Consider the following 23,602-nt stretch of genomic DNA (forward strand, 5'->3'; position numbering starts at 1 on the left):
TGTTGGACACAAAATAGCTAAACAAGACACAAATTACAGAAAAGCAGTTTCACCGGTGGAAAGATTGTCAATAACGTTAAAATACCTAAGCTCAGGAAATTCTTTTAGTAGCCTGTGCGACGTCTTTAAAGTATCTCCTCAACTAATTTCAAGCATTATTCCTGAAGTATGTGATGCTTTAGTTGAAGGACTTTCAGATTATGTGAAAATTCCAAGGAGTCAGGAAGGATGGAGAGAAATTGCAGATGAATATTTAAAAAGATGGCAAATACCCAATTGTCTTGGGTCAATGGATGGGAAACACATAAAACTTCAATGTCCCCCAAAAAGTTGAAGTGATTATATAAACTATAAAAAATATTTCAGTATTGTGCTCTTTGCTTTAGTAGATGCTGATTACAACTTTTTGTACGCTAATGTGGGATGTCAGGGTCGGATTTCAGATGGTGGGGTTTTTAATAATTCAGCATTATGTCGATTGTTAAATGATAATGAATTGAATATACCACATAAAACCCCTTTACCCGGAAGGAATCTACCAGTACCGTATTTTTTTTTTGGGTGATGACGCGTTTCCTCTGCAACCCCATATTATAAAGGCTTATGATGGTAATCACACAATGGGATCATCTAAGAGGGTTTTTAACTATCGCGTATGTCGAGGGCGAAGAGTAGTTGAAAACGTGTTTGGGCAGTTAACACACAAATTTAAGATTTTTCATAGACCTATTCAGCTAATCCCAGAAAAAGCTACTACTGTAACTTTGGCGTGTATACATTTATTTAATTATATCAAACGAACCGCTGCAACTCAGCAAAACGAATACGATACTGAAAATAATCAAGGAGAAGTCTTTCCCGGTGAATGGCGTAGACATCTTGAAAACGACAGTTGCTTAGATAATATGTCAGGAGAAGACAATCAAACCTCGGATACTACAGTGACCGCTGAGGATACAAGAGTGGAGTTGACTCATTATTTTCTTTCTAGTGTCGGAGGATTAGAATGGCAATATAACCAATAACTCAACTCATATAATCAATTTTATTTTTAATCATTAAGTAGTTCCATGTATTATCCATTAAATCTAAAATCGTAAATTACACATAGTGAGATACACTTTTATTGTGATTCGTATAATAAAGTTTTAAACAAAATAAGAAATGTGTTTTTGTAAACCAATAACATGATATTAACTATTGGTAACAGTAGAAGTGTCACTATACTAAAATTAAAACCTTGCTATTCCTTTCGCACATATGTCAAGCTCTACTCGTGTGAAGGGAATAGTCAACACTAATTTTAAATTTAACTTTAATGGGGCTACCTATAGCTTTATTATACCAAAAAGAAAATTAAATATTTATAACATATTTTGAAGATTACTTTATAACACTATCAGAAGGATTTAGAGCTAGGTATTCTTCAGCAAATGTTTCTAGTGACGAAGGTTGAATTGTTTGTGGATCTGGGTTTGTTTGGGCAGAGTATTCAGGAGAAGTTAAGTTATTTGTAGAAGGGCTTACAACCGTCTGTTGAAGTGAAGATGCTGTATAGTATCCTGGATGACTGTGTGAACTAGAAACACTACTTGGTCTTGCAAAATCCGTAAATGTATCGGATCTATATCCAGTTTCGGCTTCAAATATTATATTGTTGATCCGATGTCTCACAATAGCTTTCATTTGTCGATCCATTTGTCTTAACTGACCCGCAATATAATCTCCAAATAAACCATCCTCATCTTTTGTCACATTTGGTCGTTGGGAGACATTCTTCATAATATTCAATGCTTCGGATATCAACTCTTTATTAGGGTTGATTTTAGGACGTTTATTTCGTTGCCAAGTTGTATTTTCTGGCGACATCTGTGGTAAATCATTTTGATTTGATTGTGAATCTCCTGGCGACATCTGTGGTAAATCATTTTGATTTGATTGTGAATCTCGTTGTGAATCGTGGCTCGTCGACGGTGTGTCCTGCGAAAAAAGACGAAAAAGACTGCCCGTTTAGCCGTTTTACTTTTATTTAATAAAAAATAAATAAGTATATCTAGTCAAAATCAACATTTATTGTGTATTTTTTTATTATGGATTTTATTAAAGGTACTGAATAAGTCTTCAACATTTCAATTTTTTTTTTTCAAACACATTTTTTTTTACCTGAGTGGCAACTATTTTGCCAATGCCCGGGAAAGGGTTAAAATGTAAATACAAAGATACACTAATAAATAAACTAATATAATTATATGTCTATGGGGCCCTAGTTGCCTGATTATAAATAAAAAAAAATTAAATCTATACTTACAGTATCGGTGGTTCCAGTAGGCACATTTTTGTTCCGCAGAAAATTTAGTGATTTGTAGGCAAACCATTTACTATGATAAATATCATCAGTACCCGCACCAGACTTATTTGAATTATCTTCTTTTTTTTTCTCTCGGTAATAATGACTAGTTAAATTTTTTATCTTTCTCTCGATTTCCGGAACATCAGTAGCAAATTCACTGGCAATTTCATTAAATGCGTCGTAACGCTTTGGCCGGCTTTTGTAGTCACGGTTTTTTGGGTTCCATAATATTTCTTTTAAATGATAGAGGTCTATTAGTTTTATAACTGTTGCATCGTCCCACTCCATATTGGTTAGTTGATAAAAAATAAAAGTGCCGACACTTCACAACAACAGAGAATGAATAAGTGATACGTCACTACTCTATGAAAGCCGGCGGGCAACTGACTGAGTGAGTGGAGAGGGATGCCGTCGGCATCGGCATGCTGCCCCGCCGGCTTGCCCGCGCGGGCGCAAGCCGGCGGGATGATTGTACAAAATAAGGCCGGCGGGTTGGGCCGGCGATCCGTGCCGCCGGGTCAGCGGCTTTGGTGTGTAGACCGCTTGATGCGCAACCGCCGCCCGCCGGCCAGTCGACCGTGACCGATTTTCGAATGCGTTTGCTATTTTTTATGAGTGAAAATGGCGGCACAAAATCAAATAAGTTATACGAACGGCGAGTATTATGAGATGGTACGGTGCTACATTTTAAATGGTGAAAGTTTACATGGTGCGCAAAGACTTTATGAAAGTAACTCTTTACCGCGTTTACAACAAATGCATGTATAACTTAAGAGTACCTAATACGAGGACGATTTTAGCAGCTCCGTTAGACTCCGTTAGCTCCGTTAGACTTTTATTTATGGGGAGCAATTAAAGACTTATTTACGTTAAGGAAGTGCAGAGTTATGAGGACCTACGCAATAAAATAATTACAGCTTTTAGTGAAGTGAAAAGTGTTCAGACACAAATAATGTTAAAAAACAATTTTAGAAAGCGTGCTCAGCTTTGTATTGAGAGAAATGGACTCCACTTTGAACAGTTTTTGAAATACCAGTGATATGTAGACAATGTAAATACCAGTGTGTTTTACAAAGGAACTTAAAGAAAGTTCTATAATTATGTAATTAGGTAAGTTAATTTGTTGTAAATAGTTGATTCAAATTTTTTTTAATACCCCATAAAAATTAAACATGCACATTCGTTTTAAAACAATAAAGTCGTAATGTGGGTAGTGTGTATTTGTTAATTATGGTCCTAAGGCCTTGTGTGCGTGTCATTCTCAATGAAGAACCGCGCGTCGGCATACTTGTATTACGAGTTTGTGTGCGTTAGTGCTAGTGTCATTATCAATGACTGCGCGTACTATGCAATGGTTGTTCATAATGTACGCAGAATTTGGAATAACTTAGAATTAATGTAATTAAATAATTAAAAGGGATTTTAAAGTTTTGACATTTTGTACATAACATTATTGATGTCTAGAATATGGTAAAAAAATTTGGGTACCCTTTGAAAAAACACCCTGTATATACGAATCGATGTTACCTTTAAAAAAAATGTTTAACAAAAAATCCAACCGACTTCTATGTCACTACAAAGTAAAGTCGGCGCTCAATATATTTAGTTGGATAACGATGTAAACAGCGTGTCTAATATGAGCGCCGACTTCACAAGTATGTACTAAACCAACATTTATTTCAATTATTTTTTACTTTGTAGTGACATAGAAGTCGGTTGCATCAACTATATCAGGTTGTCAACACACACTGCACACGTATAGTCTGATTCACTACAAAAATTAACAACAAAACAACGTCACGACGACGACGACGAGTGTACGCACGAAAGTGTTGGCTCCATAAACAAAAATAAATTTCTCGTGACAAACGTAACTAAATCTTTTTAAAAGTACATTAAATGAAACTTCAACTATCCAGTGACAAAGTGAAACAGTGAACTAGAAATAAAACCGAAAATCAGTGCAATTAAGGAAAATTTTTAATATTTTAAACGAACAATATTAGAAGTGAGAATAGTGCATCGTGTGGTGACTCATAGGACCAACCAATAGGAGAAACGAAAGCGCAACATTACCATATATGGCTAAATTACCTACAATATCATTAAACTCAAAACTATTCACAAAATTCACTAAATGAAGTAATCTCTGAGACGGTCGAGTGGTTAAGAAGGTGATACCCTAAAGAAAGAGTCGTGGGTTCAAATCTCGTCAAATTTAGAATTTATATTTAACAATAATTTTGTACCTTTTACACATTTTTACATTTTATATCAAAGATGAGTTTAGATAATATAACATTTAGAAAAAATGAAAATAAAAAAAATGAATTTATCTGACAACTTTATGGAATGCATGGATAGCGAAAATTCAAGTCTTACAGATATAAGTACTATAAGTCAACCGAATATTTTGAACATAGAATATAAACAATTATTACTGGAAATACAGCAAGAAAACGAAAAATTAAAAAAAGAATTAAGCATTGCAAATGCGCAAGTCAAAAACCTTCTTTCGGAAAAACAAGTGCTAAGCGAGAAAATTTGCAAGTATGAAGAAAAAATGCTTCGATTGACCAGTAACGACACAATAAATGATTGCAAAAGCACAAATATTTCCACGCCAAATTATAATGAAAAAATACATCCAAATATAACATCAGCTCCAAAAGTTAACAATCGTGATGGTACTACTCCGGAAAAGCTTACAAGCACGCCAATTCCAAAATATTCGATCAGAAGCACAGTCACGACATCTACAATGGATCCAACAGAGAAATACTCAATCAAAAATAAAGTCAATACAGACGACACAAACACAGCGGCATCTGTCGAGGAGTCCAAAACGAGAGGAAAAGGTTCTTCAATACAGTTAACAGATGGCGCTAGTCTTAACGACAAACGTACAATATTTATCCTCGGGGACCAACAAGTTAAAGGACTCTCTTCAGTACTTATAAAATTAAGAAATTATAAATGGAATGACAATTATAACATTTGTGCATTAATAAAACCCAACGCAATATGTTTGGATGTATTGTCATATTGCGATGTTTTATGTAACACACTTAAATTAAATGATAAAGTTGTTATATCAATTGGCTCAAATGATAAAAATCCATATGTTTTGTTACAAAATTTGTGCCTAGCGCTTTATAAGTTACAAAAGTTTAAGGTGTATGTATAACAGACGGTAACGAATAAATACATGCAGGAAAAAAAATTAAATGATACAGTTTTCGCACTATTTAAAACATTTAAAAATTGTGAATATATAAAAATTTATAACACCATGGCAGCCCATTACTTATTACAGTTAGCTGAAACTATTAATTTCAAAGTAGACTCTGATGATTACGAAAAGCAATTTCTTGTCCAAACTAATAAAAAATTAAGACTACTACCAAAACATGAAACTTGTATAACAAAAAAGTATAAAAACGGTCCAACTAAACCGCATACACAACATACATACATACATAAGAGGGGTACAATACCATATTTTTTTAGTAAACAACGAGAAAAATTAAATAAAAATAACTATACAATACCACCAAAAAATATTATTAACAATGAAATAAAGACAGCAAAAAAGGGAACAATCCCCTATTACTTTCCTAAAATATGTTTAAATGGTACAGTTAACAAACAAACAGAAGATTTTTTTCGTAAATAGGAATGTTATGAGTACACTCAGCATATTACACCAAAATGTAGCAGGTTTATTAAATAAAACGGACATCATAGAGTTAGCGTTATTAGACTTGAAACAAAATCATAATATAAATATAGATATTTTATGTTTTACAGAAACATTTGTAAAGCGAGGTACCGAAGCAAACATACAGTTAAAGAATTATAAATTAGGAAACCATTTTTCAAGAGAAAGGGAAAAACGTGGTGGTTCTTGTATTTTAGTAAAAAAAGAGTTAGAGTATAAACCGATTGACATTTCAAAAATATTAGCCAGTACTTATGAATTTGAATGCTGTGGTATTGAACTCACCAACTACAAAATGATAATAGTGTGTATTTATAGAACTCCAAGTAGTAATTTGACACAGTTTTTCGTAAAGCTTAATTCGTTACTTTTAAAACTCACCAGAAATTCAAAAAATAAAGTTATTATTTGTGGAGATTGGAATATTGATACTTTAAAGTATAATAAAAAATCACAAGAATTGACAAGTATTTTAAAAAATTATAATTTATCTTGTCATATCAATCTGCCTACAAGACATTCATCTTGTCTCGATCAAATAGCAAGCAATCTATGTAATATAATACGATCACGTATTCATTATCTTGGTTTATCTGACCATGAAACAGCCCAAACAATTAGTATACCAATAGAGAAATGTAGAAATATTAACTATTGGTTTGAATATAAACGGGATTTCAGTATAGAGAATAAGGTAAAGTTTCTTAACTGCATTTCAGCATTGACATTTTCAGAGGTATATAATTTGACTGAGACTAACCAATCATTTGACTATTTTCATGACATCATAGCACTTTTTATAATATATGTTTTCCATTAATTAGAATTAAGATGACACAAACAAAAACAAAGCAAAAGTGGCTTACAAAAGGACTGAAAAAATCAAGTATCCACAAACGGCAGCTCTATATGAATTTCAAATATAGCAAAACCAATAAAACCATAAATAAAACTAATTTTAAAAATTATAATAAACTATTCAAAAGCTGCTTATATAAAGCACAACAAATATATAACACAAAATATATACAAAATAGTGATAATAAATGCAAAGCCGTGGTCAATGATAAAAGAGAAGACAAATGTAAAGTTATCTTATAATAATATCACAGCCATTAATATAAAAACAAGCGACACACAGATCCAAACGCCATAGCCAGTATTTTTAATAACTTTTTCGTAGATGTAACGTCGGATTTACGAAGTAAAACAAGCATTAACTCTAAACATAATGTTGAAAGAAACCCAAAAACAATATTTCTGACACCCACAACTTCGCTTGAAATATTCAGGATCATAATGGGGCTTAAGAATAGTAGATCAGTAGGTTATGATGGTATTGACACTAAGACAATTAAGCTTTGTGCAAAATATATATGTGAACCATTAAGTCACATAATAAATTTGTCATTTTCGGAAGGGTGTTTTCCAGAAAACCTCAAGAAGTCTATTATAAAACCCATGTATAAGAAGGGAGACATATACGACATAAACAACTACAGACCGATTACCCTCATCCCAATTTTATCTAAAATCATAGAGAAAGCAATGAATACACGAATATTAATTTTTTTTAACGACAATAAATTATTCAGACATAACCAATTTGGCTTTCGAAAAAATAGTTCAACAACATTAGCAACCTATAACCTCATTAAAGTTGTTTCCGAAAGTTTAAATAATAAAGTACCTGTAGCTACCGTCTTTCTCGATATGTCGAAAGCATACGATTTAGTCTTACACGACATCTTACTAGATAAGCCTGAAAAATACGGTATACGAGGAAATGCACATAATTGGATAAAAAGCTATCTACAAAATCGAAAACAAAGTACAGAAATATCAGTGGTAGAGACACGCAATAATCAACCTACTAAAACTTCATACAGCTCACCATTTAGGGAAAATCATAGAAGCGCTATACCTCAAGGTAGTATCATTGGACCATTCCTATTTTTAGCATACATAAACGATCTCCCTGACTCTACGACAAACCAATGCATATTGTTTGCAGACGATACTACCCTGATTATAAAGGATAAGGACAAAACGGAATTAAAAAATAAAATAGTAAGTTCATTACATGATATAACAATATGGTTAAGAAATAATAATCTGACATTAAATTTAAATAAAACTAAAATAATTCATTTTAACTCAAAAAGGACTTCAACTGATGACATGGATATAAAATATAATAATGAAAAAATTAACGTAGTAAAACATACAAAATTCTTAGGTATAATTATTGACGAAAATCTTAAATGGGCAGAGCACATCTTGAAGGTGGTAGAACCCTTTGTGGTTCGACTCCGGCGGCACCACCGCCACACCTATTTCAACCTAATAACAGCAGTGTTAAGCGCTGCTGTGTTCCGGTTTGAAGGGTGTGGTAAGGGAGACAGACTTTTCCGAGGCGTTCCAGCTTAGTCCTCAGGGGTAGCGGCGCATCTGTGGCCGACCTCAGCTAGGAATATCTAATCCTATCTGGGGTTGATTACAGATGTCCATGGGCGGCAGTAGCCACTTACCATCAGGTGGACTGCATGCTCGTCTGCTACTCTTATATTATAAAAAAAAAAAAAAAAAAACATCGAAAATATCTGTAGTAGGTTAGACCGGTTTATATACGCTATTAGGAGGATCAGATATACAGTATCAGAGAAAGCGGCTTGGTGTGCTTACCACGGCTACGTCTCATCGGTACTCAGCTATGGTTTGATTATTTGGGGAAATTCACCACATGCGATACGGGCATTTAGAATCCAAAAAAAATGTATTCGTGCAATATCCAACGCTCATCAGCTGGATAGTTTCAAGCCACTCTTTAAAAAGCATGAGATATTAAGCCTGCCTTCTTTATATATTAGGGAAATTTGCTTACTGGTCCACAGATATCCGGAATATTTTACTAAAAAATCGGACCATTCCACTAGGACAGTGCGATATCCAAATAAATTGCTTTTACCTAACTGTGCACTAAAACTGTATCAAAACAATGTACACTGCATGGCCATTAAATGTTATAATAAATTACCCGAAACCCTAAAACTTTTGACTTATAATACTTTTAAGACAAAATTGACAAAATGGCTAGTAAATAAATGTTTTTAAACCACAAATGAATATTTAGAAATAAGTAAAATTGACATACAAATTTAATATATATTTTTTAGCTATTTGAACAATAATATATTTTAATAAATTAATTGTAATAATGATGTTATTTTGTAAGAATATAATGATAATTTGCACACCTTATAAAGGTAGAATAAGAGACGATGTAATTTATAAATTAAGATCATTTTATGTACCTTATCCTTATGCAAATAAAGAAATTGAAATTGAAAAAATTGTATTTTTTGTTATTTTTTTTTTTTTATATTGTCTTATATGTTCCAACCTAACCTAACTAAATAGTCAATGATGAACTGACTTTGCAATTCCATTCGAACCTACACCAAATATCTTCAAACATAACTCAATTATTCCCATCGGTTGAGGAGTTACATATTTTGTCTCCGAGCCACATTATCAGACCCTTAAATAGTCAATGATGAACTGGCTTTGCAATTTCATTAGAACCTACACCAAATATCTTCAAACACAACTCAATTACCGAGGGTAGCTCGGTCTGCTGTCAAAGTAAGATGTGCTCTAGGAATAAATTACATTTTAATTTTAAATAATCGTTTTTGCTTTTGTAAATTGAGTATAAATAGACAATTCAGTTGTGCTGTGCGTTATAGTGTGTGGAACAAAGTGCTTGTGGTGGATATGGTGTCTAAACTAGCGGATTTCAATCAGCTGTAATCACGTTGCTCTCAGCTGTTTGATATTTACGAGTAAATAAACCAGTGAAATCAAACCCAGCTAATCTCTGAACAGTGTATACATAAAACAAAATAGCGTGTATAAAAAATATACAAAAGTGATTGTAACAATTACGGGCGTAAACAAAACATTATCCATAAAATAAGTAAAACCTAAAATAAATTTAACAAAGACTACTACTATCAGCGCCATCTACCGGAATCGTGTATAAATAAAACTAAACAGTGTATAAGTAAAACAAAATAGCGTGTACAAAAAAATACATATACAAGTGATTGTAACAATTACGGACGTAAACAAAACATTATCCTTAAAATAAGGAAAACTTATAATATATTTAACAAAGACTACTACTATCAGCGCTATCTACTGGAATCATGTTAAACTACGTGGTTACTAAAGATGCCTAATAACAAGTGTTCCGCCTGCGGCAGGTTTGCGTCAACAACAGACGGCGCAAAATGCATGAAGTGTTCGCATTTATTTCACCGCCAATGTGTTAACATAAACAATGACAACCGCAAACTAAACAAGTGGCAGTGTCAAGATTGTAAAACAAAGACATGCACAAGCGCCGCTAGTAATACACCTAACTCGTCGAGCTCTGTTAATACGGATACAGATTAAGGCGATGCGTTACCGAACGCCGCCGATAGAGGGCATCATGAGGATCTAAATTTGACAAATGAACTGAAGTACATACGGGAACAGCTTATTACGATTGTTAATGAGATGGTGTCATTTCGTAAAGAGATGTCAATTATAAGGTCTCATTTGTCCGAGCTAGACCACAGGGTTGGCGATGTTGAGACACGTGTTTCATATCTCGAGCAATGTGCGGCTGACTCCGAAAAACGATCCCCCAACTGTAACATGGAAGACACTATTACAGAGCTTAGGTGTCAATTAAATGACCGCGATCAGGAGGCATTCCTAAACGACGTAGAAATATCAGGGGTACCTGAAATAAACGGGGAAAATCCCCTACATATTATCACAATGCTAGCCACTAAAATCGGCGTCCATTTAGATGAGCGGGACGTTGTGAGTGTATCGCGTGTAGGTATGCGTCGCACGGCTATCCCCGGAGCGGAGGCGCCTAAACCTCGATCAATTGTAGTGTGCCTCGCTCGGCGCGTAACTCGAGATAAACTTACACGCCGCGCGTGTAAGACGCAAGGCCGACACAGCGGGACTGGACATAAGCACTGAACCTCGGCGTTTTTACGTTAATGAGCGGCTCACTCGCACAAAAAGACAACTATTTTATAAAGCCCGGGAAGAAGGTCGTCGTAAGGGCTGGCGATTTATATGGACGCGTGATGGCAATATTTTTGTTCGTCGTAATTCGGAAGCACCCCGCCATCGCATACGTTCAGAAGCAGATTTAATAAAGACTTTTGGGGTTTAATACATTGGATGGGCTACAAAAATTCCTTACACTTTATCTTTAGAGTCTGTATCTATTGTTTTATTGTTTATACGCTAATTTAAGCACATATTGTCGAGCAGTTAGTTAAAGTTTTTAGTTTACTTAAATTTTACTATGTAACAAATGTGACCTGGAAATGCTACAATTTGTTTTTATTTTATTTCATTATAAAAAATCTTATTTTATTATTCTCCTTATTTTTTGTCTGTAACTATGGTTTTATTGTTTATCACATGTTTTTAGCACACATTGTCGAGCAGATGCTTATAGTTTTTAGATTATCTATATTTACTATGTAACTGATATGAACTGGAAATGCTATAAGTTGTTTTTATTTTATTTTATTTTAAAATTTCTTATTTTATTATTCTCCTTGGTTTTAGTCTGTAACTATGGTTTTATTGTTTATCACATGTTTTTAGCACACATTGTCGAGCAGATGCTTATAGTTTTTAGTTTACTTATATTTTATTATGTAACTGATATGAACTGGAAATGCTACAAGTTGTTTTTATTTTATTTTATTTTAAAATTTCTTATTTTATTATTCTCCTTGGTTTTAGTCTGTAACTATTGTTTACTGTTCATCACATGTTTTTAGCACATATTCTCGAGCGGCTTCTTGTGGTTTTTAGTTTACCTATATTTTACTATGTAACTAATATGAGCCGGAAATACTACAAGTTGTTTTTAGTGTATTATATTATAATTTTTCTTCATTTATTATTTTTCTTGGCTTGTGTTAATTTTAAGCCCTATACTACGGATAATGTATGCATTCTGTGCTGCAGTACAAGTAAATCAGGTGAGACTGTTGTGGTAGACATTGGTTTAATTTTATCGAAAGTCACCTGCATTTGTATCACTTTCTATTTACTTCAATCTATTTTAACCTTTTTTGAGAAGTGTCTTAAAATTATAATTTATATAGTGACTACATATTATACTCGCAAAACTCATTATTTTCTATATTACTATGACAATGGGTAATTCAAATAAATTAAAAATTGGTTTGCTTAACCCAGGATCGCTAGGGAACAGACATGACGAGTTCTTGGTGGCAATGGCGCGACATTCAGTAGACGTTATGGCAATAAATGAAACGTGGCTTAGGGAAGGTGAAGAAGGGAAAGCACCAATAGTTCCTGGGTACCGTTTTCACCATATACCGCGACCTTCGGATGTACGATCACGTGGTGGTGGAGTAGGCTTCTATTTGAAGCGGGGCTTACCTACGAGGAAGCAACATCACCCCATTTAGATAGTTAATTGTATCAGGCGTTACTTTGCGGAAATCCATGCTATTAAGTTAAGATTAAAACTACTTCGCAACAATCCGCTACAAATATGTATGATGGTATATATTTTAAACCATGCAGTATGTACCACCCTCCCTCCCTCAAAGGATGCATGCAGATGCAAAAATTAAAAATATACACCACCATACATACCACCACCAACACGTGTTTCGCTCCAAAACGGAGCATCATCAGGGTAAGTTGACTCTACGACGGTTAATCGCTAAGTGACGCTGTCAACCTAATGCATGCCTTTTATAATGGTATCCAACCCTCCCCTCCACAATGAAATGTAAACAACTGATGACAGTTGTGTGATAATAAGGTTATAGATTAATTATTCGCATTAAATCTGCGAATAATCATCTGTTTACTGATTGTTGGTAAAAATATGAAGTAAAGGAGAGCTGGACACATTAATTTGTTCATTCAGCAGTGTAATCCTACTGTTGTTATTGTGCTTAATAATCTCCCGTTGTTCTAATATATTAAGTCTACAGCCCTTGTCACCCGTGTGTAAAATTTCATACGTATGGTTACTTGGCACATTATGGCCCGCGTCTATTAGATGTTTAGCGAAATTTGACTTGTCTGCGTGACCACTTGTATACGCGGCTAGATGTTCGCGATAACGAATATTAAAATTTCTCCCAGTTTGACCGACGTAAACGCCATTGCAATCAGAACAAACAATTTTGTAGACGCCTGATTGTTCATGTCTACCTCTTTTTTCTTTACAGTTACAGATGGATTTAATATTATTGTTTGTTCTGAAGGCAACGCTGATGTTATGACGGCGAAGTGTTTTAGCAATACGCTCTGAAATAGGACCGAGATAAGTCAAACTGGATCTATACTTAAGAGGAACCACATCCCTTGGTGCCGCATACAATTGATCACGCACCATCAAACTTCGCTTCTTACGGATAAGATTATCCACCATCCCCCTACTATACCCATTGGCAACCGCAATATAATATATGGTATTTAATTCAGATCTATAATTTTCTTGTGATAATGGAATAGATAGTAATCTATTTATATAACAGTGAAACGCTGCTAGTTTATGTTGCCATGGGTGGCAAGAGGATGCCGGAATTACCGTATCCGTATGTGTCGGTTTGCGGAAAATTCCAAAGACATGTTTATTGTTGATTCTACTAATTGTAAGATCTAAAAAATTTAAAGAATAATTTTGCTCAACTTCTAATTTAAATTTAATTTTAGGGTGAATTTTATTTAACTTATTAACAAATATATCCAGTTGTCTGTCGGTCCCCGTCCAGCATATAATTATATCGTCAACATATCTGTAATAGTATAAAATATGTTGATGGTTTAAAATATTCTTATTTTCGTAATTATCCATAAAAATATCTGCCATCAATGGGCTCAAAGGAGAACCCATTGCTAAACCTTCGCGTTGTGAATAAAATTGATTATTAAATCTGAAATAATTTTGATTCATACATAAGGTAGTGAGTTTAATAAGATCATCTTTTTCCCCCGGGTGTAATTTTGATTTATCGAATAGGTCGGATAGTATATTTATGGACTCAGAATGGGGGACATTGGTAAATAGATTTTCGACATCTAAAGAAATTAATTTAGATCTATATGGTAAAGTTAAATCTTTAATTTTACTTACTAAATGGAGACTATTTTTTTTTTTTTTTTTTTAAATGAAAAAAACGGTTAACTGAAAAATACGGTATACGAGGAAATGCACATAATTGGATAAAAAGCTATCTACAAAATCGAAAACAAAGTACAGAAATATCAGTGGTAGAGACACGCAATAATCAACCTACTAAAACTTCATACAGCTCACCATTTAGGGAAAATCATAGAAGCGCTATACCTCAAGGTAGTATCATTGGACCATTCCTATTTTTAGCATACATAAACGATCTCCCTGACTCTACGACAAACCAATGCATATTGTTTGCAGACGATACTACCCTGATTATAAAGGATAAGGACAAAACGGAATTAAAAAATAAAATAGTAAGTTCATTACATGATATAACAATATGGTTAAGAAATAATAATCTGACATTAAATTTAAATAAAACTAAAATAATTCATTTTAACTCAAAAAGGACTTCAACTGATGACATGGATATAAAATATAATAATGAAAAAATTAACGTAGTAAAACATACAAAATTCTTAGGTATAATTATTGACGAAAATCTTAAATGGGCAGAGCACATCTTGAAGGTGGTAGAACCCTTTGTGGTTCGACTCCGGCGGCACCACCGCCACACCTATTTCAACCTAATAACAGCAGTGTTAAGCGCTGCTGTGTTCCGGTTTGAAGGGTGTGGTAAGGGAGACAGACTTTTCCGAGGCGTTCCAGCTTAGTCCTCAGGGGTAGCGGCGCATCTGTGGCCGACCTCAGCTAGGAATATCTAATCCTATCTGGGGTTGATTACAGATGTCCATGGGCGGCAGTAGCCACTTACCATCAGGTGGACTGCATGCTCGTCTGCTACTCTTATATTATAAAAAAAAAAAAAAAAAAACATCGAAAATATCTGTAGTAGGTTAGACCGGTTTATATACGCTATTAGGAGGATCAGATATACAGTATCAGAGAAAGCGGCTTGGTGTGCTTACCACGGCTACGTCTCATCGGTACTCAGCTATGGTTTGATTATTTGGGGAAATTCACCACATGCGATACGGGCATTTAGAATCCAAAAAAAATGTATTCGTGCAATATCCAACGCTCATCAGCTGGATAGTTTCAAGCCACTCTTTAAAAAGCATGAGATATTAAGCCTGCCTTCTTTATATATTAGGGAAATTTGCTTACTGGTCCACAGATATCCGGAATATTTTACTAAAAAATCGGACCATTCCACTAGGACAGTGCGATATCCAAATAAATTGCTTTTACCTAACTGTGCACTAAAACTGTATCAAAACAATGTACACTGCATGGCCATTAAATGTTATAATAAATTACCCGAAACCCTAAAACTTTTGACTTATAATACTTTTAAGACAAAATTGACAAAATGGCTAGTAAATAAATGTTTTTAAACCACAAATGAATATTTAGAAATAAGTAAAATTGACATACAAATTTAATATATATTTTTTAGCTATTTGAACAATAATATATTTTAATAAATTAATTGTAATAATGATGTTATTTTGTAAGAATATAATGATAATTTGCACACCTTATAAAGGTAGAATAAGAGACGATGTAATTTATAAATTAAGATCATTTTATGTACCTTATCCTTATGCAAATAAAGAAATTGAAATTGAAAAAATTGTATTTTTTGTTATTTTTTTTTTTTTATATTGTCTTATATGTTCCAACCTAACCTAACTAAATAGTCAATGATGAACTGACTTTGCAATTCCATTCGAACCTACACCAAATATCTTCAAACATAACTCAATTATTCCCATCGGTTGAGGAGTTACATATTTTGTCTCCGAGCCACATTATCAGACCCTTAAATAGTCAATGATGAACTGGCTTTGCAATTTCATTAGAACCTACACCAAATATCTTCAAACACAACTCAATTACCGAGGGTAGCTCGGTCTGCTGTCAAAGTAAGATGTGCTCTAGGAATAAATTACATTTTAATTTTAAATAATCGTTTTTGCTTTTGTAAATTGAGTATAAATAGACAATTCAGTTGTGCTGTGCGTTATAGTGTGTGGAACAAAGTGCTTGTGGTGGATATGGTGTCTAAACTAGCGGATTTCAATCAGCTGTAATCACGTTGCTCTCAGCTGTTTGATATTTACGAGTAAATAAACCAGTGAAATCAAACCCAGCTAATCTCTGAACAGTGTATACATAAAACAAAATAGCGTGTATAAAAAATATACAAAAGTGATTGTAACAATTACGGGCGTAAACAAAACATTATCCATAAAATAAGTAAAACCTAAAATAAATTTAACAAAGACTACTACTATCAGCGCCATCTACCGGAATCGTGTATAAATAAAACTAAACAGTGTATAAGTAAAACAAAATAGCGTGTACAAAAAAATACATATACAAGTGATTGTAACAATTACGGACGTAAACAAAACATTATCCTTAAAATAAGGAAAACTTATAATATATTTAACAAAGACTACTACTATCAGCGCTATCTACTGGAATCATGTTAAACTACGTGGTTACTAAAGATGCCTAATAACAAGTGTTCCGCCTGCGGCAGGTTTGCGTCAACAACAGACGGCGCAAAATGCATGAAGTGTTCGCATTTATTTCACCGCCAATGTGTTAACATAAACAATGACAACCGCAAACTAAACAAGTGGCAGTGTCAAGATTGTAAAACAAAGACATGCACAAGCGCCGCTAGTAATACACCTAACTCGTCGAGCTCTGTTAATACGGATACAGATTAAGGCGATGCGTTACCGAACGCCGCCGATAGAGGGCATCATGAGGATCTAAATTTGACAAATGAACTGAAGTACATACGGGAACAGCTTATTACGATTGTTAATGAGATGGTGTCATTTCGTAAAGAGATGTCAATTATAAGGTCTCATTTGTCCGAGCTAGACCACAGGGTTGGCGATGTTGAGACACGTGTTTCATATCTCGAGCAATGTGCGGCTGACTCCGAAAAACGATCCCCCAACTGTAACATGGAAGACACTATTACAGAGCTTAGGTGTCAATTAAATGACCGCGATCAGGAGGCATTCCTAAACGACGTAGAAATATCAGGGGTACCTGAAATAAACGGGGAAAATCCCCTACATATTATCACAATGCTAGCCACTAAAATCGGCGTCCATTTAGATGAGCGGGACGTTGTGAGTGTATCGCGTGTAGGTATGCGTCGCACGGCTATCCCCGGAGCGGAGGCGCCTAAACCTCGATCAATTGTAGTGTGCCTCGCTCGGCGCGTAACTCGAGATAAACTTACACGCCGCGCGTGTAAGACGCAAGGCCGACACAGCGGGACTGGACATAAGCACTGAACCTCGGCGTTTTTACGTTAATGAGCGGCTCACTCGCACAAAAAGACAACTATTTTATAAAGCCCGGGAAGAAGGTCGTCGTAAGGGCTGGCGATTTATATGGACGCGTGATGGCAATATTTTTGTTCGTCGTAATTCGGAAGCACCCCGCCATCGCATACGTTCAGAAGCAGATTTAATAAAGACTTTTGGGGTTTAATACATTGGATGGGCTACAAAAATTCCTTACACTTTATCTTTAGAGTCTGTATCTATTGTTTTATTGTTTATACGCTAATTTAAGCACATATTGTCGAGCAGTTAGTTAAAGTTTTTAGTTTACTTAAATTTTACTATGTAACAAATGTGACCTGGAAATGCTACAATTTGTTTTTATTTTATTTCATTATAAAAAATCTTATTTTATTATTCTCCTTATTTTTTGTCTGTAACTATGGTTTTATTGTTTATCACATGTTTTTAGCACACATTGTCGAGCAGATGCTTATAGTTTTTAGATTATCTATATTTACTATGTAACTGATATGAACTGGAAATGCTATAAGTTGTTTTTATTTTATTTTATTTTAAAATTTCTTATTTTATTATTCTCCTTGGTTTTAGTCTGTAACTATGGTTTTATTGTTTATCACATGTTTTTAGCACACATTGTCGAGCAGATGCTTATAGTTTTTAGTTTACTTATATTTTATTATGTAACTGATATGAACTGGAAATGCTACAAGTTGTTTTTATTTTATTTTATTTTAAAATTTCTTATTTTATTATTCTCCTTGGTTTTAGTCTGTAACTATTGTTTACTGTTCATCACATGTTTTTAGCACATATTCTCGAGCGGCTTCTTGTGGTTTTTAGTTTACCTATATTTTACTATGTAACTAATATGAGCCGGAAATACTACAAGTTGTTTTTAGTGTATTATATTATAATTTTTCTTCATTTATTATTTTTCTTGGCTTGTGTTAATTTTAAGCCCTATACTACGGATAATGTATGCATTCTGTGCTGCAGTACAAGTAAATCAGGTGAGACTGTTGTGGTAGACATTGGTTTAATTTTATCGAAAGTCACCTGCATTTGTATCACTTTCTATTTACTTCAATCTATTTTAACCTTTTTTGAGAAGTGTCTTAAAATTATAATTTATATAGTGACTACATATTATACTCGCAAAACTCATTATTTTCTATATTACTATGACAATGGGTAATTCAAATAAATTAAAAATTGGTTTGCTTAACCCAGGATCGCTAGGGAACAGACATGACGAGTTCTTGGTGGCAATGGCGCGACATTCAGTAGACGTTATGGCAATAAATGAAACGTGGCTTAGGGAAGGTGAAGAAGGGAAAGCACCAATAGTTCCTGGGTACCGTTTTCACCATATACCGCGACCTTCGGATGTACGATCACGTGGTGGTGGAGTAGGCTTCTATTTGAAGCGGGGCTTACCTACGAGGAAGCAACATCACCCCATTTAGATAGTTAATTGTATCAGGCGTTACTTTGCGGAAATCCATGCTATTAAGTTAAGATTAAAACTACTTCGCAACAATCCGCTACAAATATGTATGATGGTATATATTTTAAACCATGCAGTATGTACCACCCTCCCTCCCTCAAAGGATGCATGCAGATGCAAAAATTAAAAATATACACCACCATACATACCACCACCAACACGTGTTTCGCTCCAAAACGGAGCATCATCAGGGTAAGTTGACTCTACGACGGTTAATCGCTAAGTGACGCTGTCAATTTTTTTTTTTTTTTTTTTTTGGCGCCCAGATGTAGGTGGAAAAAGGGCTGACCCTCTACGGAGAGGGAGGAGCAAAAAATGCGTCCAAGCACTTACAGGCCGCGACGGCCGGTGCCTGCGTCGTGTGGGGCTGACTGAAAGGTCCTCCTGAAGGGAGGACCATCCCACTAAAAACTCCTTTAAGGCATTCGTCCAAGGGGACCGTACAGCCGACATCGGATAGCGACCTCTCGTTTGCGGAGCGAGAGGCGCTAGCGGCGCTCCCTAGAGAGCTACCGCTGGATAGATGACACTGAAGGTGTCAACGTATCATGAATAAGATTAGAATCGTCGGGAAGACGATTCTCTATGGAGAGTTGAACGCCCCTGTGGGCGGCCAGAAGATTCTCCACATCGGTGGAGAGTTTGTTAGGAGCGTCGGTCAAGATATTTCTTGGCCGACGGCAATTGTAACGGGTAGGAAGAGGGGCAGCATAGTCCGCTGCACCCTTGATTAAGGGGTTGGAATGGTTTTCTGAGCGGTCAAAGAACGCTTCAGAGAATTGTCTGAGGACTTGTTGTATTGGAGCGAGCTCCAGGTCGCGGTGGAGGTCAGCGTTTCTGACATACCAGGGGGCATTAAGTGCCCGACGACAAAAGAGATTTTGTATGACCTGGAGTTTGTCTAGGATGGTGGGATTCGCGTGAGCGAAGACTGGAGAGGCGTATGTTAACACCGGTCGAATGCAAACCTTATACAGCGTTCGCTTATTCCTGGCTGACAACTTGCTGTGTCTGCCAATCATGGCGTTGAGGCGGCTCATGTAAGAGCGGGCGGTATGGGTGACCTTAGAGACGTGGGGTCTAAAGGTGAGGCCCGGGTCAAGGGTAACTCCTAGGTATTTTACTGTGGGCCTCCATGGAATGGGGGCCCCAAGTAATTTGACGGAGGGCAGGTTGTTTAAGCGCCTGCGTTTGTGGTCGAAGCGCATTGCGGAGCTTTTCTCCGCATTGACTTCGATGCGCCATTTCCTAAACCAATCTCCTAACTCGTTGACCGAGCGTTGGAGTTTGGCGAGGACAGATGACTCCTTTTGCCCTTGGATGTAAAGGGCGGTGTCATCGGCGAAGAGTGAGAGCTGCACCCCATTTTTGGGGATAGGAATATCGTTGGAGTACGATATGAATAATGTAGGAGCGAGCACTGAGCCTTGAGGGACTCCGGCTGTTACGGGGCGTGGTGAAGAGAGGATACCTTCGTGCCTGTAGCGGAAGGTTCTGTCCTGAAGGTAGGAAGCCACGATGCGGACTAGGCGATCAGGAAGACCAGAATGGTATAGCTTGTATACCAGTCCTCCATGCCAGACTTTGTCAAAAGCCTTGGCGACGTCGAAGAAGACTGCTAGTGTCTTGTTACGTCTTGGATAAAACCCGCTTGTGATGTACTCGACAATGCGGTGGACTTGTTGGGGGCACGAGTGCTGGAGGCGAAAGCCAAATTGGTGAGGAATGATGAGTGGGGGAGCATCTATTGGGAAGAGGTGCCCTCTTATGTGAACGAGGATCACCCGTTCGAAAACCTTGCCCATTGCATTGAGGAGGCTAATGGGGCGGTGGTTGGAGGGAATATGTTTCGGTTTCCCAGGCTTGGGAATACCGATAACTGTTGCTGTCTTCCAGGCTGTTGGAAAGAAGCTGAGATCGAGGCAGGCATTGAAGATAATGACCAGAAGGGTCAGTGCCTGCTCGGGGAAGTGTTTGAGCGCCAGGTTGGAGATACCATCCGGACCTGGGGCTTTACGAGGTTTCAAACCGCGGATGACGGTCCGGACCTCGTCTGTAGTGATTTTAATGGGAGCAGAGGTGACAGGGAGAGAGATCTTTTTAAGGACCTCCTCCTCCACCTTGTGAATGTGGATAGGGTCGCACGGTTGAGTGCTGGGGGAGCACTGCGCAGCGATGCTATCTGCGAAGCATTCGGCCTTCTCAGCGTCTTCGAAGGCTATGCTGCCGTCGGGACGCGTGAGAGGGGGAGTGCTTGAGAAGGCTTCGGTACGAAATCGTCTAGCGATTTTGTAGAATGCCTTATGAGAAGGTTGGATATCCTCCATGAGAGAGTTCCAGTTGGAGTCCCTCATTTCGGCTAGCCGGGATCTGACTTTCCTTTGGAGGGCGTTAGCGCGCCTCCTAAGGACAGGGGTGGGATACTTGGCGGCCCATCTGAGGGCTGCGTTTTTAGTTTGGATTAGCTTCCTGACCTCGCGAGGTAGTTTGCGGTTCGGGACCTCTACCACCTTCGCGTTGTCATGAAGCGAAGTCTGAACTAGCTGGGTGAGTGAGTTCACCGTACTGTCTATTTTCTCCGAGCTAACAAGGTAGTCTGGGGGAATAGTATACGGTGAATCGGGGGCCTCTATGGCCGAGGTGAGAGATTTCTCGTACCCTTCCCAATTAGTGAAGGTTTTCGAGGAGGTATGGGGAGTTGGATCATAGGGACCTAACTGTAGAGAGACTGGACGATGGTCTGAGCCCAGATCGTCCAGTGTTTCGATCGCTCTTGTATTGAGCGCGACGCCTTTAAGGAGGGCGAAATCCAGCACGTCGGGTTCTTGGTCTTCCCGATCGGGGTAGTGGGTTGGCGCTGTTGGAGAGAAGATATCAAAGTCCAGTGCGCGGGAAATGGTTAAGAGTTTCTTACCGTTGGTGTTAGTCAGACGACTGTTCCAAACGGTATGTTTGCAATTGAAATCTCCAAATAGTACGACAGAGTCTCCGAGCGAGAGGAGGGCCTCCAAGTCGCTTTGGAGAGGGGCTTTATTGGCGGGGAGGTAAATTGAGGCTATGATCAGGGACGGGTGTCCTGTCATGCCTAATTTGCATATGGTGGCTTCCATATTGGTGAGCTTGGGTGTTTCCAGAGGGGTGCAATGGAAGGATCTCTTGTAGTAGATGGCAGTGCCTCCGCCACGACGGTCGTCGGCTCTGTCATTACGTACAAGCGCGTAAGAGGGGAGACTTACGCCTTTAAGGGAGGGCTTGAGGAAAGTTTCCTGAACAAGCAACAGGTCGATATCCCTGTTGCGGACGAACTCTTTGAGTTCGGGAATGCAAGGCTTAAGACCTCGTGCATTGAAGGAGATAAGCGAGACGCCTTTAGGTTTTTGACGACCGGGATGAAGGGGTTGAGTATGAACGTTACTCATTGAATGGACTTGAACAACGCTAGGTGTTCAGAGTAGATTGCGATGCGCTCCGCCTGGCTGGCGTTACGCATCTTTTGCGAGACGAGTATGATCTCGTCGAGGTTCACGCCCTTAACGCAGTCCTTAAGGAACATGATATGTTCCCTTACCGATGCGTCTTGGGTGGGACGGGGAGTGGGAGTGGCCTTAGGGGCCGGGGTTGGTGGGGCGGTCGCGGGAGCGACTTTCCTCCAACTCATGGGAGCGGTTGGGGTTTTGGAGGCCCCTAGCCGCGGGAAATTGGTCGAATTGACCGGAGGTGGGCCTGCTTTCGAGGGCTGCTTTTTAGCAACCTTCTTTTGAGCGGGACGGGGGGCTTTAGGGCAGCCACGGTAGTTAGCCGGGTGCCCTGAAGTGGTGCATAGCACGCAGGCAGGAGGGGACTCGTCTTCACGAGTTCTCTTGCACTCACGTGTGGCGTGGGGTTCTAGGCACTTGACGCACCTTGGGGGGGCAGTGCAGTTCGCCGCTGCATGGCCGTAAAGCTGGCAGCGGTGGCACTGGGCAGGGTAGCCACGCTTGTTAGGTGGTTCCACCTTGATCTCAGAAAGGCCACAGATTGTGAGCTCCTTCTCCTTGAAAATGTCCTTGGAGGACGGGGTCTTGGCTAGAATGGCCAGGGCTAGAGGGTATTTGACCCCGTTGCGGTTGTACAACTTGTGTACACCTTCCACGGGGAACCCTTGGTTGACTAGATCCGTTAGGATTTCGTCGGTGGGAAGCTCGTAGGGGAGACCCCTAAGGACCGCTTTGATTTTGCGGTCCTCTTCTAAAGCGTACGTGTGGTACGGGAGTTGAAGGTGAGTTAGGAGCCTAATGAGGCTCCTGAAGTCCTCGGTGGTGGGGCATGAAACGCGAATGGAGTCGCGAAGGTTACGTGCCTTGGTGTAGTGGATCTGTTTTTCCACTAGGGTTTTAGAGAAGTCGGACCATTTCGACTTATCTCTGAAGAAGATGTGTGGGGGCGGTTTGCACTTGGCAAGTGCCGGTTCGCAGCGCGTGGC

The 23,602-nt window shown here is 37.7% G+C and overlaps 1 protein-coding gene across 1 annotated transcript; it reads right to left on the reverse strand.

The window, feature by feature from the left end:
- Positions 1-431: 431 nt before the first annotated feature.
- LOC140746702 (uncharacterized) lies at positions 432-2,774 on the reverse strand. The gene is made up of 2 exons (XM_073078804.1): positions 2,309-2,774; positions 432-1,980 (listed from the first exon to the last, which is right to left on the reverse strand). The coding sequence occupies exons 1-2, from the start codon at positions 2,636-2,638 to the stop codon at positions 1,384-1,386; spliced, it is 927 nt and encodes a 308-aa protein (XP_072934905.1). The 5' UTR covers positions 2,639-2,774; the 3' UTR covers positions 432-1,383.
- Between the last annotated feature and the right edge of the window lie 20,828 nt (positions 2,775-23,602).

This window comes from Epargyreus clarus, unplaced genomic scaffold, assembly GCF_041222505.1.
Source record: "Epargyreus clarus isolate Ecla_fem2 unplaced genomic scaffold, WU_Ecla_fem_2.2 ptg000013l, whole genome shotgun sequence".
NCBI classification, from domain to species: domain Eukaryota; kingdom Metazoa; phylum Arthropoda; class Insecta; order Lepidoptera; family Hesperiidae; genus Epargyreus; species Epargyreus clarus.